General features: G+C 33.4%; 1 protein-coding gene across 2 annotated transcripts; it reads left to right on the top strand.

Moving 5' to 3' along the window:
* Positions 1-11,321: 11,321 nt before the first annotated feature.
* LOC107848024 (protein SIEVE ELEMENT OCCLUSION B) lies at positions 11,322-16,693 on the top strand. 2 transcript variants are annotated; one of them, XM_016692678.2, is made up of 8 exons: positions 11,322-11,646; positions 12,174-12,422; positions 12,671-12,781; positions 13,156-13,613; positions 13,826-13,935; positions 14,040-14,182; positions 14,541-15,035; positions 15,793-16,693. In XM_016692678.2, exons 1-8 carry the CDS (start codon positions 11,437-11,439, stop codon positions 16,411-16,413), a joined length of 2,397 nt encoding a protein of 798 aa, XP_016548164.1. In that variant the 5' UTR covers positions 11,322-11,436; the 3' UTR covers positions 16,414-16,693. The 2 variants fall into 2 exon arrangements, with proteins under 2 accessions (XP_016548164.1, XP_016548163.1); XM_016692677.2 differs by having other exon boundaries at positions 11,322-11,661.
* Positions 16,694-17,104: the final 411 nt, after the last annotated feature.

The raw sequence follows: 17,104 nt of genomic DNA, 5'->3' as shown, positions 1-17,104 counted from the left end.
AAATTAATCATCTGATGCAACAGATTAACCATCTGACACAATAGATTAACCATCTAATGCAACAGATTAACCATCTGATGCAACAGATTAAACATCTGATAGTTTTACAATCTGATGCAACAGATTAAATATTTATTGCGGCAAATTTACCATTGGATGCAATAGAGAAACCAACCGGTTTACAATCTGATGCAACAGATTAACCTTTCGATGTAACAGATCAACCATTTGATGCAATAGAGAGACCATCAAATTAAAAATCTAATGCAATAGAGCAATCATCGGATGCAACAAATGAACCTTCTAATGGTTAAAATCCTATCAACTATTCCAATAAGACATGTCCAACACTTGATTTTTCCAACTGATTATTCATCCATTGCAATAGATGACTCTTTTGTTGGAAGAAATCTAAACAATATTGACCTTTGATTATAGTTCCAACAGATCTCTCATATGTTGCAACAGATTGTGATCTATTACACAGACCAATCATCTGTTTCAACAGATGAGTGATCTATTTTTATTGTTGCAACAGATTACTCATCCGTTTCAATAGATTAGTTATATGTTCCAATAGATTACCTACCTAGGGCAACAGATATGTGATTTACTGAAACTGTTATTTTATGGTTGCACATGTTAGATATATTGTTATTTTTTTTTAACAATGCATTATATAATTATAATCTATTTTATGTTTCTATTATTTTTAGATTATATGGCTCCCAAAAGTCCAAGTAAAGGAACAAGTGAAGCAGCTAGGCTACATCCACCACTCTATAAGCTTGCTTTATAAGTATTATCTCAATCAGAAGCAGAATATGATGAACATGGGAAGGAAGAATGTTTTAAAAGAGATAATCTAAATGCTAATAGCCCTTCAACCAAAGAGCTGGTTAAAATTTTCAGCATTGATCGTTATCTTGTGAGAATGCAGTGCGATGGTACCACAAATTTAATGGGTGATTTCGTGGTTAAGTCAGCCATGGAAAAATCTTTCGACACCTTTAGAAAAATACTTTGAGGATAAAAATTGGATGCTTATTTTAGGGACAACTGCTTTGGGCAATATCTTGATTTATTGGAGGATAATAGTGCGAGTTTCTAAATGAAAATGGTATATGATCTTCTCAAGCGTAGGCTTATGTATGAAACAAAGATAAGGTGGATGAGGTGTGGATAAATTACTGTGGCATGTCTGTTTGTTTGGGTTGGTAGGAGTTTGCCATAGTTACTGGACTAAAAATGTTATCCTCCTTCTCCTTCTCAAGTTATACCTATTCTAACTCAAAAAAGCACCTCGCACACTCAAAAAAGGCAAAGGCAAGTCGAGTGATCATGATGATCCGATGTCCATTATTGGTCCAAGCTTCAAAAACAAAAATTTGATAGAAGCGTTAAAAGGTAAAAGAATTTCAAAGAAACACAAGCAATCATTATACTTGGTTTGATTTGTACATAATATTCTTTGGGCTAGAGATGTTAACAACAACATAAGCGTTGGTTTAATAAAGATCTCCGAGGATCTTGAGGCATTTAACAGCTATCCTTGGGGTTATGAAAGCTTCAAAATGACTGTCAAATATTTTTTGACTCCATTAACGCCAAAGGCATTCATCTTATATGGCTTTCCATAGGCTTTAATGGTAAATGTTTATTTTATTATGATATGACTTTAATTTATTGGCGTTATTTTATAGGCTTGGGCATTTGAAACCATTCCTTATTTGAGACAATAAGTGAACTACCAGGAAAAAGTTTCCTGTCCAATAATCTTGAGATAGTTATCGGTCAAAACTGATAAAAATGCAAAAAAAATATATCTCTTCAACCCCCCGAAGGATGCAGTAAGTATAATTATAATTAAGTTTTTATTTTAATTAATGATTTTTTTTGAACAATTAATCATCATTCTAATAAATGTAATAATTTATGTTAGATTGTGCATCTGTCACTTGTTCCGACCAATCGAGAGTTGAAGATATCATTTTTTTCTTACTTTACGATCTGTGCAAGCTTTATCGGACCCTAAGGTCATTAACAAAATAAAAATAGAATTATTTGGAGCAACAACCATCATAAGAAAAATAATTTTAGATTGTGGGCTTGTTGTTATTGATGGTCTTAGTGGTGATGGAGTTGTTGGTGGTGGTAGTGGTGCTGTTGTTGGTACTAATGATGCTCCTCTTATATTTTTTATAACAAACAATTATGAGTATGATCATACTGGTTACACAGATTTTGCCTCTCCTAGCAAATGTTCTGCATGCAAATGTCAAGACTGCAAAGTGAAATATGATGTAGTGATTAATGCTATTAATGCATTAACTACTTCTGTAAAGGAATTGACATCTAAGAGAGGTTTCATTCCATCAAAGAGGATTTTATATCCATTCACTCCATTAGAGATTAAGGCTAAGAGGAGACGAAAGTAATTTCTAAAGCATTATCAAGCATCCAAAAAAGTAAAATTGAAACTTCTCTGTCTGTGTGTTGCACTATTAAGCAATGTACAAGGTCCACAAAAGAGCAGCACGAGCTAAAAAGGTAAATATATATCATCTGGTCTAACTAACAAAAAGATACATATTTATTTCAACAGATGTGTACAGATGACACATCTGCTGAAAATTATCAAACAGATATGTACATCTGTTGCAACAGTTAACTAACATGTTGTATTAGATATAATATCTGTTGCAACATATGTTTTATTTGTTTTAGCAAATTAAACAACTCTATATATTATTTTTATTTGCAAAAACAGATGACCTATCTGCTGCAACAGATGGGTCATCTGTTGGGACAAATTAAATCAAGACTTTTATCGTTTTAGTTTTTCCAAAGAGATGAGTCATATGTTGTAACAGATGGTTCATCCGTTGAAAATTATCATACAGGTCTTTCTTATGTTATAATTTGTCCCAACATTTGATCCATCTGTTGCAACAGAAATATAATTTGTTTGGGACAATTTAAATAAGAGGAAAACCTGTTTGATTTGCTAAAACAGATGAGTTATCTTTTTTATTTTTTGTATCTTGTGATTAACATTGACAAATTCTGGATTTCCAAGTGGATGTCACTGTAGAAGCTACTGCTGAATAGCATTGACAATATACTACTCTTTTTATGGAAATATGGAGAATCGAAAGCGCAGAAACCATACACACGCGATATTAATGATCCACAATGACCAAAGCCAAATTTCGTAGCACCGAATGAAGAACAACTTGTCCATATTGAGTAGATATTTATAGCTTGAGTCTGTCAAAGTAATAACCTCACCCCCTTCTTAGGAATTGTTGGTATCAAAATTTATATTGTTGATTTATTTGTTAAGATCTGTACCCATAACAATTTTTTTATATTTTATTTATTTGTTGATTTATTTCATGTAATTTTTGAAGACTTTGATTTATTTTATTTTGTCTATTATTTTATTTTATCCTTAGATTTGAACTTATTAATTGAAATGGAATACTAAATTCAAATATTGCAACAAATAAGGTATCTACTGTAACAGACGACATATCTGTTGAAAAATATTAAACAGATTTAGATATATATTGCAACATGTAGGTAATCTATTGGAAATTATCAAACAGGCCTTTTCACTGTTGCAACAGATAGACTTAGATAGAAACATCGGCATAATGCAACAGATGACCAACCTATTGCAACGGATAAACTATCTGTCAGAACAGGTAGAATATTTGTTACAACAGATGGACAATCTGTTGCATTATAAATAATTCAAATTTCATTAGACATAAAAAATTGCCACTACATGTAAAGTGAAGTGCCTCAAAATAAAAAAGACGGAACCCATCGACACACACCTAAAGTTGCAGTGATCTTTTACTTTGGCACCTCACGTAGCTATGCGAGAAGGGGGAGGTAGAGAAGACCATATATCAATTCAAACCTTATTAAAGAAGAAACACAGGGTAGGAAGAAAAGTGTAGAGAAACTGGTTGATAAAATTGACATGAAAAATGAAAAAATTGAATGAGCTGCAAATATGAAAGTGTATCCAAAAATAAAAATTCATCAGTCCATTTTGAAAATAAAAATGCTGAAGTGGATTGGATCTGCGCACTTTATTAGGGGACTGCAACTAGCTAGGATAGCCTAAGTAAAGACCCACAAAATGTAGGACCAGAACTCTAAGGTTTCAGCTTTGCGAGCACCGATGGTGGTAAGATTTTTTGTCAGGAACGGAACCTAAACTAAAAACTCCTGAAGTAAAAATAAGGGATCAAGCCAAGATGGTAATTTCTTAAGTTAAACTTGCATCCTATGCCTCCTATTTATGGCTATGGTCTGGTCAAAGTCAGTGAAAACAACAAGGCATGGGATTTCAGCCTAACTTTAGACCTTTTTTTTTCTACTACCATTGACCTAATCAAAGCCACAAACAGAAGGCATGGGATGCTAGTTAGACTTCAGAAATTGATGCCTTGGCTTTACTTATTTTTACTTTTGGAGTTGTTGGTTTAGGTTTTATTTTTGACTGATAATCTTACTAATCCTCTGTGCTCGTCATGTTGCTTCCTTAGAGTTCTAGTCTTACACTTTGTGGGTCTTCATTGAGGCCACGCTCATTAGTCGAAGTCCCTAGCAAAGTGTCCAGCTCCAGTCCTCTTATGCATTTTTTTTTCAAGAACAACTGGCGAGTTTTATTATTTGGATACACTTCCACATTTGAAGCTCATTCAGTTTTTTTTATCTCTCAAGTCAATTTCATTAGCCAGATTTGCTAGAAGTTCCTTACTTGCATCCTTGTGTTTCCTCTTAAACAAGGTCTGAGATGATATATGGTCTTCTCTACCTCCTCTTTCCCATACATGTATTCTCCCAAGCATCTTCTGCTGTATAATAGTCTCCTCGAATAACTCATCCATATAAATTTGGACCAGGAGAATTTTTATTGGTTTTTCATTCTTGTTTGTTGCAGTACGAGGCTTTGAATGCCTTTCAAAAGTCCATTGCACCATTAAAATCAGTCCAATCACTATTATATATTTACACTACCACCAAAAACTTAAAATTTTCTCCAAACTTGACACATAAACATGAGCAAAATCATCATTAAATTATAATAGGGTATCGACACCACCATCTTGGAACCCTTCGGCCTTATCAGTTTGCACCTATCAAACTAAACTGTAAAATACAGGATCTTGTTTAAAAAATCAATGTCTAATCGGTAAAAAACTACATTCACAAAATTATTGTACTTTATATGTGTCTGTCACGATAGCCTGATCAATAATACATAACTCCCACGCATGAAAGTGGATTCATTCATCTGCATACACCTTATTCTTCTTACCCCATCAATGTCAGATAGTGTTTATTCTTTACTTCCCATCGTTAAGTAGTGTACAAGACTATGGAGGATCAAAGAGTAACCATCTTCAATGTTAGAGGACTACTTGCCTATTAAGAAAAAACAAGTGCTATAAGTCGTGACTTTTTACCTTTTTTGTTTTCAAATCTGTTTATATAATAAAAAAGTCACCAATTTGAATTAATTAAGGTATGTGATGACTATTAAAAAAGAGGTGAGCAATCGTGACTTTTTATCTAACACATTTAAAACAACTGATAAATTAAATTCCCCATCTGTTGCAACTGATGAATCAGTTGTTAAAAGAAATCAAAATATCTCCTCCAACAAATTGTCTATATGTTGCAACATATAATCCATATGTTGCAACATATGTCTCATCTGTTGTACATACAGATCATTTGTTGCAACTGATGGTAAATCTATTGCGACAGTGGGTTTTCTATTGTGACAGATGGACGATCTGTTGAAACAGCTTAATAATAACGGTTGTTATTATGTCTCAAACCATTTTAAAGAGGTGAGAAGTTTGAATGTAAAAGTAAAAGTCGCGACTTTTCAAAGAAAATAAAAAGCCAGCAGTTTGAATGTAATTAATACAAGAAGCTGAACAGTCGTGCCTTTTTGCCTAACATATTTAGATTCAATATTTTATAAATAGACCCCTCCTTAATCTTCATTCTACTCCACTTTTATTTATTTCTTGCATTTTGTCTTTTCGTATTACATCTTCAATCACTTCTATTCAAAGAACATATTCCTTTCTCATTGAGGTAAATTTTTTTTTTGTGTAAGTCTACCAGTTGGTAGTATACATTATATTACATTCAGACTCTTTTCTTTACTTTTGTGTTTACATTTTTTGTCAATTCATGTGTGTTCTAGATATGACTGATCTTGTTTGGGATACTGCTATTCTACGCGATACTGTGCAGGAACTTCAGAGGAAGGTTAACGACCTGCAGAGAGAGTTGGTCACTGTGAGAGTAAGGATGTTCAGAGAGATACAGAGGCTAATGAGGGTCTTGTTGCTGTCGATTGATGATTGGCCGGTTGGTAATAATAATGATGGTGATGATGATAGTAATAATTAGAATGTGTATTTACTTTAGCGTATGTATTTTAATTTTTCTATATCGGATCTATACCTAATGTATTTTATTTTTCATTGAATGAAAAATTTATTTTTAATCGAATTTGGATTTTTAATTCTTATTTAATTTTTATTCAGTCTATTTTTTCTTCTAAACATGTTAACATGTCGACGGTTGGAGGTAAGGAGCAATTTTGAATCCAGTAGCAATAGCAATTTTGGCTTTTGAGTTCTTTCAATAGATGGATCATGTGTTGGAATAGATTGGTCATCGGTTGGATTTCTGTCAACAGATTATCCATCTGTTGCAACAGATTTGTTATCTGTTGGAGGAAAACATTCTAGTTTGATAAACTGTATTGCGTCTTTCCAGCTAATATCCATCTGTTGCAACGGATAAGTAATCTGTTGAAAATAATTTTGTTGTATGTTGTATTTAGTTCACATTTGACCTTTTTATTGATGCACAAGTTATTAAAAGAGATATTTTATATAATAAATGATAATATTTATGTTCACAACAATGAGTTAAATATATAAAAGTCCAAAACAAACCAACAACACAAGTTTATGCAATTAAAACGATCATGGTGGATTACGATCCAGGCATGTAGTTCTTTTATGGCCAGCACTCTTACATACGGAACACTTATTTCTTCTTGATGAAAATTATTCTCCGAATTCATGCCTCCTCTTATATGGCCTTCTTCCCCGTTTGATAGTGCTTGGTTCAATATATGGAGGAGGTATTAATCTCCCCAAAAGCTCTCAGGAATAACTCAAAATTCCTCGGGAGGCACCGGAGTAATATGTCCACTATATGCCATTGTATATTTTTCCACTGAATAATATGGAGAGGAGTACTTATAAATTTTAGTTTCATAGTTTGCATCGTATTGAGATATAAACGCTGTCATAGCATATGGACAAGGTATTTTGTTCAAATCAAAAACTTTGCACGTACAAGATTTTGTTTGAAGATCAACCGCGGCAATATCACCATGACCGTTGATACTAAACTTGTAATATGATATTTGATGAGATAATAACCTATTCCCTAGACTGATGTTTGTTGATATTATTTTTTTCACTTCTAGAATAAATGGGGTTCCTGCGTCCTCAAACTCCACACGTCTTTTGTGAAAAAATTGGCCTTACTTTTTGTTTATTATTTCAAACAGAGCCACGATAGGAAATTCTCTTTCATCACCAAACAATGAATTCGCTGATTCAACTATATTTGATGTTATAATTTTGTACCTATACAAAAGAATCACTTAGTAAGATATCATACTAAACTTGTAACTCAAATAAGATATTAAATTCATAAGAATGTACCTATTTGCCAGACAGAATGCCCGGCTTAATCTCTCAAAATCGACACGTACGAGATGTTCTGCTACCTTGGGATGTATATCTATTATTTGATTGAAATGGTCTAAAAACTTCTCTCTACTAGATGCTTTAGCTGCTCTGTAAAAAAGTGTCACGACCCTTTCATTGTGAAAGTTTGTCCGAATGTTCTCTCCAAGATACCTGATGCAACAGCCAAAGTGAGCTAAAGTGAAGAAAATTGAACCCATCTTTGGAATGCTTGGATGCCTATCCGAACAAAACACAACTCTTTGGTATCTTCGACGCAGCTTCACAGTTGTTCAAAAAATATCCATAAAAGACATCACATTTCTTGTCTTCTACACAAAATGCGACAGGAAAGATGTGATTCTCCACATTCTGCGCTACCGCCGCTAGTAGAACTCCATTATACCTCCTCCTCAAGAAGTGATCATCGACGGCTGTGCCTTTTCTCAAATGTTGAAAACCTTGAATCCAATCATCATAGGATACAAGAAAGTACTTAAACCTTCCATTTTTATCAACATGCAATGTCTTCTTACTTTCGGAATTTGTGAACTCAAGCATTTAATGGTAGGAATCAAGGACTGCATACCTATGCTCATGTGTCCCCTTAACCAAGTCCTTGGCAATCCCCGTGGCCGCATATATCTATCAAGGACACCTAATTCCGTAAGGAGTTGATTGGCCATAACTCTTGTAGAAGGGTCTTTTCCATTGAGGAATCTATTCTTGAACTATTCATCGAGGACCTTTGCCGTGGTGTGAGGATTTTGGCCCAAAATGTGCTCCAAACCACATGTGTGATACTTTTCATGTTTATGAATGACGAATCTGTCAGAACTTAAGTACTTCACCGCTCTCTACCACCACTTGCAGTTCATATTAACACATTTATAGGAAAAGACTTTGCTCTAATTAATCACCTTAATTATTCTGAAATCTTTTTTCAAGCAAGAAATAAACAAAGTAGTAGATAGTTCTTTTTTATCCTTGAATGACATTCCCTTGTAAAAGCGGTCTCGTTGTCTTGACGATTGCCAAACTGTGTTGATCGAGAAGAACTGCCCACCATATTAGTCGTATCAACGGGCGTAGGTGTTTGATCATCATCTGGAATATTCATGTCTAGATCATCCAACCTATCATCAAAGATGTCTTGTTCTTGTTGTTCTTCTTCTTCTACATTTTAGTTCTCATTCTCTCTTGTCTTTTCAACCACAGACATCCTTAACAGTGGCTTGGATGAATCACTAAGATATGTACGCAATCGAACCTAATCGATTATCTTGAAAGGTAGTATCCTCTGATTTTCAAAGGAGCTGTGTATGTAGCTGATGACGAGTTCTTTTAATTGACAATTTAGTCCACAGTAGATGTTGATTAAGTTTATAAAATTATCATACGAAACATCACTTTGGACTGTCATAGCTATCGTCTCTAGCATTTTACCCTCCTTCCAATGCCATACATATTGATTTCTCTTCTCGATCCATTAACCATGACAATCCACCCCTATTGTTATTGATCCATCCATTAGTGGTACCTAAATAAATTTATTTGTTAAATAATGATTTCATAGTACCGTAACATGAATTCTAACAGATGTTTAATCTGTTGCAACAAGTAAAAAATAAGTTACAACAGGTAAGTGATCAGTCACAACAGATTACTTACTTGTTGGGATTCATGTTATGCTCCTGAAGCTGATTTCAACAGACGAGTTATTTGTTGTAACAAGTGAATCATATGTTGCAATAGACTATACATCTGTTGCGATAAATGAAGCGTCTGTTAGGATAGATGTTACAGTACTAAGGAACCTTTGAAGCTATTCCAACAGATGAGTGACATCTTACAACAAATAATTAACCTGTTGCGACAGATGACTTATCTATTACAATAGACGACGCGTTTGTTGAAATTGAGTTCAAGTTCTGCTGCAGCAAATTACTAATCTGTTACAATAAATATTTACCTTGTTGCAACAGACAACACATCTGTTGAAATCGAGTTCAGATTTTGTGGCAACAGATTACTAATCTGTTGTAACAGATATTTATCCTATTGCAATAGATAACTAGTCTGTTGCAACAGATGGGTCATATATTGCAACAGATGACCCATCTATTCGATTCATGTTACGACACTATAGAACTATAAACATGATCCAACATATGAGTCTTCTGTTGCAACAGATGGCTCATCTGTCATAACAGATGATTGATCTATTTAAACAGATGGCTCTTATATTGCATTCATGTTTATGTGCTATCTATTGTTGAAAAAATAGCATAATGGCAGTTACCTAGATGACAAATTCAACTAAAAATCATAATTTGACTTACCAAAGTCTCCTGTGAAGTAATGCCAAAGTTGAAAGTGATGTACGAAATAAAATTTGACATAAGAAATTGGTCAAATAGAAGCAGTAGCGGTAACAACAACAACAACAATGGTCAACAAGAAGAGTATGAAGATGATAATGAAGTAGAAGATGATGATAATGAAGCAAAAGATGATGAATAAAACAACAACAATAATGAACAACAAAAATTGCTAAGATAGAGAAAACGGTAATGAATGAGAAGAAAGAGAAACGTGCTTTTTTTTCCTCCGTTTTCTGTTATATTAGGTAAACATTTGGATTAAAGTGTAAAATTTAAAAACTTGTGGGCTATGCTCAAACTTATCTAACTTTCTTAATTCATAATAAAGTAATTATCACCTACACTAAATTATTAAGACTTGAGTGACCTACCACTTGTTTTCAAACTCTTTTATCTCTTTTAGCTCAAAACCCTAACCAGTATCAAGCCGCCTCAAGGATATTTAGGTTATTCAAATTTCACAGGGTAAGTCTTCTATAATAAACGACATAGTAATTTTCACAAATGTGAAATTTGTAATTTTAAAAATACGATATAAGTATTACCTATTATAACATGTAGAAGTAATTTGATAGTGTACAAAATCCTTAAACAATGGGTTACTTCCTCTTTCTCAATTTATGGCACACTTGGAATTTCAAGATTCAAACTTCTAAATTTTGATTGTGAATTTAGACATAGAAGTTTTAATTACTTTGAAATATAATTTATATATTTGGAAATTATGTAAAAAGTACTATAAATTATGATAATTATTTTTTAAAATTTCTGAAGGACATATTAAAAAATTTTGATCAAAGATAAAAATTTGGTTGACTCTAAAAATTTCAATTCTACCACATAAATTAATTTAAGAATGAAGTGAATATATAATTTAAGCTCAAACATAAACAGCATTAGCATGCATCACGTGAAATGAGAAACAAAATCTTAATGGCAAAGATTACAAGAAGAATGCTGTCTAAATTACTTTTATCCTTTTTACTGTGAAAGGACAAAGATGTTTGCTTCATTGGAGCCACTCATAGGACCAAATTCCAAACCTCTTCACAACTTTTGACCCCATTAGAAGCAAGGAACTTGATTCACATTTCACCACTACCTTTATACCATTTCAGTAACTTATATATAAACCCTTGTCACCCTTTCATTTCAACACACAAACAATATTTAACTACACTTGCCTTTTAAACACTTTCTAAAACCCTTCATTTAGTTTTTCTTTTCTCTCCCTTGAGATGGAAAGTGTTAACCCATTGACTGAAAAAGGAGCCGTGAACCACCCAGTGGCTACAAACCCAATGACTAATTTGTCAAGTGGACCAGCTGCTGCTGCTGCTGCCAACAGGATGCACCCAATGAATCATGATACTGGCCATCATGCAACTACTGGACATCACATCAACCCTTTGAATGCCCAGATCAATCCACATGCTGTGGTCAAACCAGTGAGTCATGACATGGTACATCATTTTTAAATTGTGCAATCATTTCATTTAAATAGTTATCACATTATTTAATGATATCATGTCTCAACATGTCTCTCATGTGTACATATCACTTTCTTTTTTCATGAACCAATCATTTAAAATATTTTTGATTAATTGCATCATATGACTTTTTTTTGAGGTTATCCTTTAAGTTCTATTCCCAATAAATCTGAATTTCACCATTAAAAGTCGTTGAATGAGTTTATATTATTGTAGACAAATTTAGCCCAACAAGCTAACATAGAGAGAATTTAAATAGTAGCTTCAAAGAAGGCCATTTGTACGATGCCCCAATTTTATTTTTATTTTGATTTTTGGAAGCAGTGAAATTGATTCTATAACGCTACCTTTGTTTGCTTCAATACCCCATTGAATAATATGGTCAGCTCATCTAGAAGTTTAAGCTATATATATATATATATATCTAGAGTTTAAGCTATATATATATATATATAACTTCAGTTAATTATATTATCTGTTGACAGGTACCAGCAGCTGTGGTACCTGCTGTTCATACAACTCCGATCAATCCACGGATATCAAATCTAGCAGCAGCTAGGCTTCCACACAGGAGAGGTGATCATCACATGTTCATGGCATCTGATGATAATGCAATGATGAAGCACATTGAAGAAACCCATATCCCTGATGGCCGTGATTTTGATGTCAAGCCTCTTGTCCATGTTATTGAGGAAATTGTGCATCGCGCGACTCCAATTGCTAGCAATGTTCATGTATTTATCGATCATCTGACCTATCTTTTCAGTTTAATTTTTATATACTGATAGTATAAACAGAAAAGTAAACTATTAAATCACTTTAAAGATAACCGAAAGTCGTTATTTGTTGAATCTAGTATACTAAAACAATTAGTGAATAAGTTAAAGTCATTTTTTTTTAATCTAGTTCTATTAGTAGGTACTTTATAAATTATATCAATAACGGTTTTCATGATTTTTTTTAAAATGTGTTGGAATTTTAGGAAGCTAAAGTTAAAGCACATCTGGAAGCATTGGAAGAGAAGGTTCCTCAAAGTGGACTTACTGAAATACTCAACTATTTGGCATATCCTATACATAGGATTAATATGGAGGTAAGTGCACTATAATAAAGTTTAAAGATAACTCGGACTGCTAACTTACTAATAACCCAATATTAATATATTTATACTCCATAATTAACATCTTTTACTCGGACTACTAATTTATAGAGAGCAAGTTCAATTAATTAGTAGATCTTTTCTCTCTTGCAACCTGGTCAACGTGTTATTAGTTAATAGATACAAGAAATTTTGCCACAATTAGAGCTGGCTAGATTGAAAATAAATCATACAAATATTTGGAAAATGAAAAAAAAAAATAGGATATACTATATCGAATTACAAAAATATTTAGTTTTTACACTATCAATACAATTTAGCCGATTATTATGAGTTATTTGATGGTTCACATAAATGTAATATGACAGTTGATAAGCAAATGTGCTAACAAAGAAGATGCGCATTCAACAACAATGTCACTGCTTCACTCGCTCACAACCTATGCCTGGGACACGAAAGTCGCAATAACATTCGCGGCTTTCGCCCAACAATACGGTCAATTTGGGCTGCTTGTTCATCAATATACCACAAATCCACTGGCCAAGTCTGTTGCAATAATCATGGAACTTCCAGAAATCATGGTGCGTCAAGATGTTCTGAGGCAAAAATTCGATGCCATCCATGATCTGGTCGACAAAATGTTGGACGTCACCAAGTGCATCATCCAGTTCAGAGACATTCAAACATCCAACCAGCAGTATGTTATCACACAAGAATTGGAAAAGTTGATCAATACAGCCCATATTTCCACTGCTGCTTACTGGACTATAAGGGCTGCTGTCATGTGTTCAGCTATGATTTTGAATCTCATTGCCCTCGGCCACGAGTATGTTTTCTTATCTTTCAACATTCAGCATATTTTTAATAGTACGTTGAACTTAACTTTATATATATAGAGAGAGAGAGATAGTTACTATAAATTCTTTACACAAATAATGTAGTAACCTGTTATAGAAGGTAATTAGTTACCATTTTTATCAGATTAGAAGCGAATCTAGGCCATGCATGAACTTAATAAATTGTGTATGTTACTATTAGGCATATATCCTCAACATCCGAGGCTTGGGAGATATCTAGTTTGGCTCACAAGCTGGCAAACATATTGGATCACCTGAGAAAGGTTCTTAACCTTTGTCACCAAAAGATTGGTTAGTTATGTTTATTATATGTACTATTATAAGTTATGTCATATATAAAACACATTTAAACTGCGATATTTAAAGCGTTTTGTTTTTTTTTGGTGATAATATAGAGGAGAGAAGGCAACATGATGCATTCGAAGCACTTCTGCGACTTCTCAGGACACCTCACATCGATAACATGAAGATACTCTCAATCTTGATTTACTCCAAGGATGACCAGCTCCCACTTTTTGATGGAACTCATAAGAGAAGGGTAATTTGTACTTAACTTTTCACCTTAGCCAAATAAAGCATTCTCAAGTTGTTTAACTATCGATGGGATTTAACTTAATTATATATACTTACAATATAAATAATTTTTTCACTTTTTAGCATATTTAACATGTCATAGCAAGTAACCTATCTTATTTTTCAAGATAATACTCACATTTTTTTTATGAACATTTACCTGTATGTAGTTATCTTTTAGTTGATCGACAAGATATATAAAAAAAAGATTCATCTTAATTTCTCATTTTTTAAAGGCATAACAACCTAACATACTATATTGATAATTGCACAAGTATATAGAATTTGAACTCATATAGGTGCATACATTTGCTTGATGACAGGTAAGTCTTGATGTGCTAAGGAGGAAGCATGTATTACTTTTGCTATCCGACCTAGACATTGCGCCAGAAGAGCTCTTTATTCTCCATCACATGTACGCTGAATCAAAGACACAACCAAACAGACCAGAGAGCAACTACGAGGTTGTCTGGATCCCTGTCGTCGACAAGAGAATAACTCCATGGACTGAAGCCAAACAAATGAAATTTGAAGAAGTACAAGCTTCAATGCCATGGTACTCAGTGGCACATCCTTCAATGATTGATCCAGCAGTGATAAGATGCATCAAAGAGGTGTGGGGATACAATAAGAAGCCACAGCTTGTTGTTCTTGATCCTCAAGGGAAAGAAGCAAACAACAATGCTTACCATATGTTGTGGATTTGGGGAAGTTTGGCCTTTCCTTTTACCAAAGCTAGGGAAGAAGCTCTCTGGAAGGAACAAACTTGGACTATTGAACTCTTAGCTGATTCCATTGATCAAAACATTTTCACCTGGGTACGTAAAACATCTACTTATAATTGCTATTAAAATTAGCTTAATTATAAGTACATTTTGACTTAATCTAGTAAACACCAAAATAATTTATAGTAAATGTCGAATTTATAATCCAAATTGTCGACGATGATTAAAAAAGTACGAGGTTTTTACTCCAAATATTGACTTTTTATCTTACAAGATCTTTTGATCATTTAATCAAGATTATTACTACTATTTTATCCTTAATATTTTGTAAACCCTTCTCAAAACGAAAACCTCAACTCCCACAAGATTCAGTTTATGCCATTACATATCTATCTATCTATCTATCTATCTATCTATCTATCTATCTATCTATCTATATATCTATCTATCTATCTATATATATATATATATATATATAAGAGCATTTTAATTATTTAATAGAAAGCGAGCTTATTTTCAAAACACACCATCTGTTTATATCAATTTCTGTAGTTCTATCTAAATACATAACTATTTATTAATAAAAATAATTTCAGCAAAAGAAAGTGTTTTTCAACATTTAATTCTCGACATTATTTTTAATGAGTTCAGTTAAACATACTCGTATTCCCCTATATATCGGTACCTAGCTAGTCCCGTTTTTTCTTTTTACAAACGATTGCTGATTATTATATATCTGTTATGTCATCATGTGTTTAAGTAATAATATGTGTGTAATAAAATAGTCACTTCATTGCATATACGTAGTCTTTAACTAATAGTTGCCCCTTGGGTTAATCCCTCCATGCAGATTAGTGAAGGCAAATGCATATGCTTGTACGGAGGAGAAGATATTGAATGGATCAGATCATTCACCACTGCAACGCGGGCTGTTGCAAATGCAGCCCGCGTCCCACTAGAGATGCTCTACGTGGGAAAAAGAAACCCAAAAGAAAGAGTCCGCAAGAACAGCTCGATAATTCAAGTCGAAAACTTGAGCCACGTGGTGCAAGACCAGACTCTCATTTGGTTCTTCTGGGAAAGGCTAGAAAGCATGTGGCACTCCAGGACTCAACAAGACATCCCCGGTGAAACTGATCCGATCCTTCAGGAAATCGTGACAATTCTGAGCTATGATGGAAGTGACCAAGGATGGGCAGTTTTCAGCCGCGGATTGGCTGAAATGACTAGAGGTAAAGGTGACCTGATAGTGCAGGTTATGAAAGGATTTGATCGTTGGAGACATGAAGTGAGTGACATTACTACTTTTGTTCCTACATTGGACCGTCAACTGCGTGATCTTCATAGTCCTCATCACTGCACTCGCCTAATTCTGCCGGGTACCACTGGACATATTCCTGAGAGAGTGGTTTGTGCAGAATGTAGCCGTCCGATGGAGAAGTTTATCATGTATCGCTGCTGCATTGAGTGAGGATTTACGGAGGTTGATTTATATGATTAACTATCTTGGCGTTGCTCCTGAAGGACTATATATTTGAATAAAATTACCATTACTAGTCCTCTAGTGAGTTCTAAGTATTATTGTTCTTATTCTAATTTATCCGTCTGCTTAGAATAAAAATGCCATGTACTGGCTTTTTGATATTCATGTACTTGTTTTGAGATTTGAGTGTGTGATGTAATGCTATTGCGTTATGCAATAGTGAAAATCAATAAACAGCTTTTCCGATTATAAAATCCTTTTTGTTTTAGATTTTCCTCAAATTGGTGGTGCATGTTATTATATCTTAAGTGGATTCAAAACTTATAGCGGTCAATTGTACACATTCATTTATTGAAAATATTTATATTTATAATTTATAATATATAATCTATATCCATTTGTCCTTTATTAAAATTTGTTTAAAGTACGCGCTTTAATTTATGTCAAGTAATCTTATATTTTTTTTGAAAAAGAATTTTTATTTTGTTTCTTTAGTTATTTGCGCTACATATGAATTTTACTTATATTAATTTAAAAAGTGTATTTAAGATAAGAATGAACTATGATTATAGAGTTGAATTCATGATCAGAATTAAGCAAATTAAAAAGTTTATGTGTATGTGCACCGACGTCATAATATACTATAATTGATTCACCTGAATTAAGCAACACACTATTA

The sequence above is a fragment of the Capsicum annuum genome, chromosome 11, assembly GCF_002878395.1.
Source record: "Capsicum annuum cultivar UCD-10X-F1 chromosome 11, UCD10Xv1.1, whole genome shotgun sequence".
In the NCBI taxonomy this organism is placed as follows: domain Eukaryota; kingdom Viridiplantae; phylum Streptophyta; class Magnoliopsida; order Solanales; family Solanaceae; genus Capsicum; species Capsicum annuum.
This window is presented reverse-complemented; position numbering and strand designations above follow the sequence as displayed.

What these genes read in the sequence shown, in the direction of transcription:
- LOC107848024 (XM_016692677.2), top strand. Translation starts at nt 11,437, where the DNA reads ATGGAAAGTGTTAACCCATTGACTGAAAAAGGAGCCGTGAACCACCCA. An exon ending in AACCAGTGAGTCATGACATG is followed by an intron (nt 11,662 to 12,173) that starts GTACATCATTTT and finishes ATCTGTTGACAG; the next exon opens with GTACCAGCAGCTGTGGTACC. An exon ending in CCTTTGTCACCAAAAGATTG is followed by an intron (nt 13,936 to 14,039) that starts GTTAGTTATGTT and finishes GTGATAATATAG; the next exon opens with AGGAGAGAAGGCAACATGAT.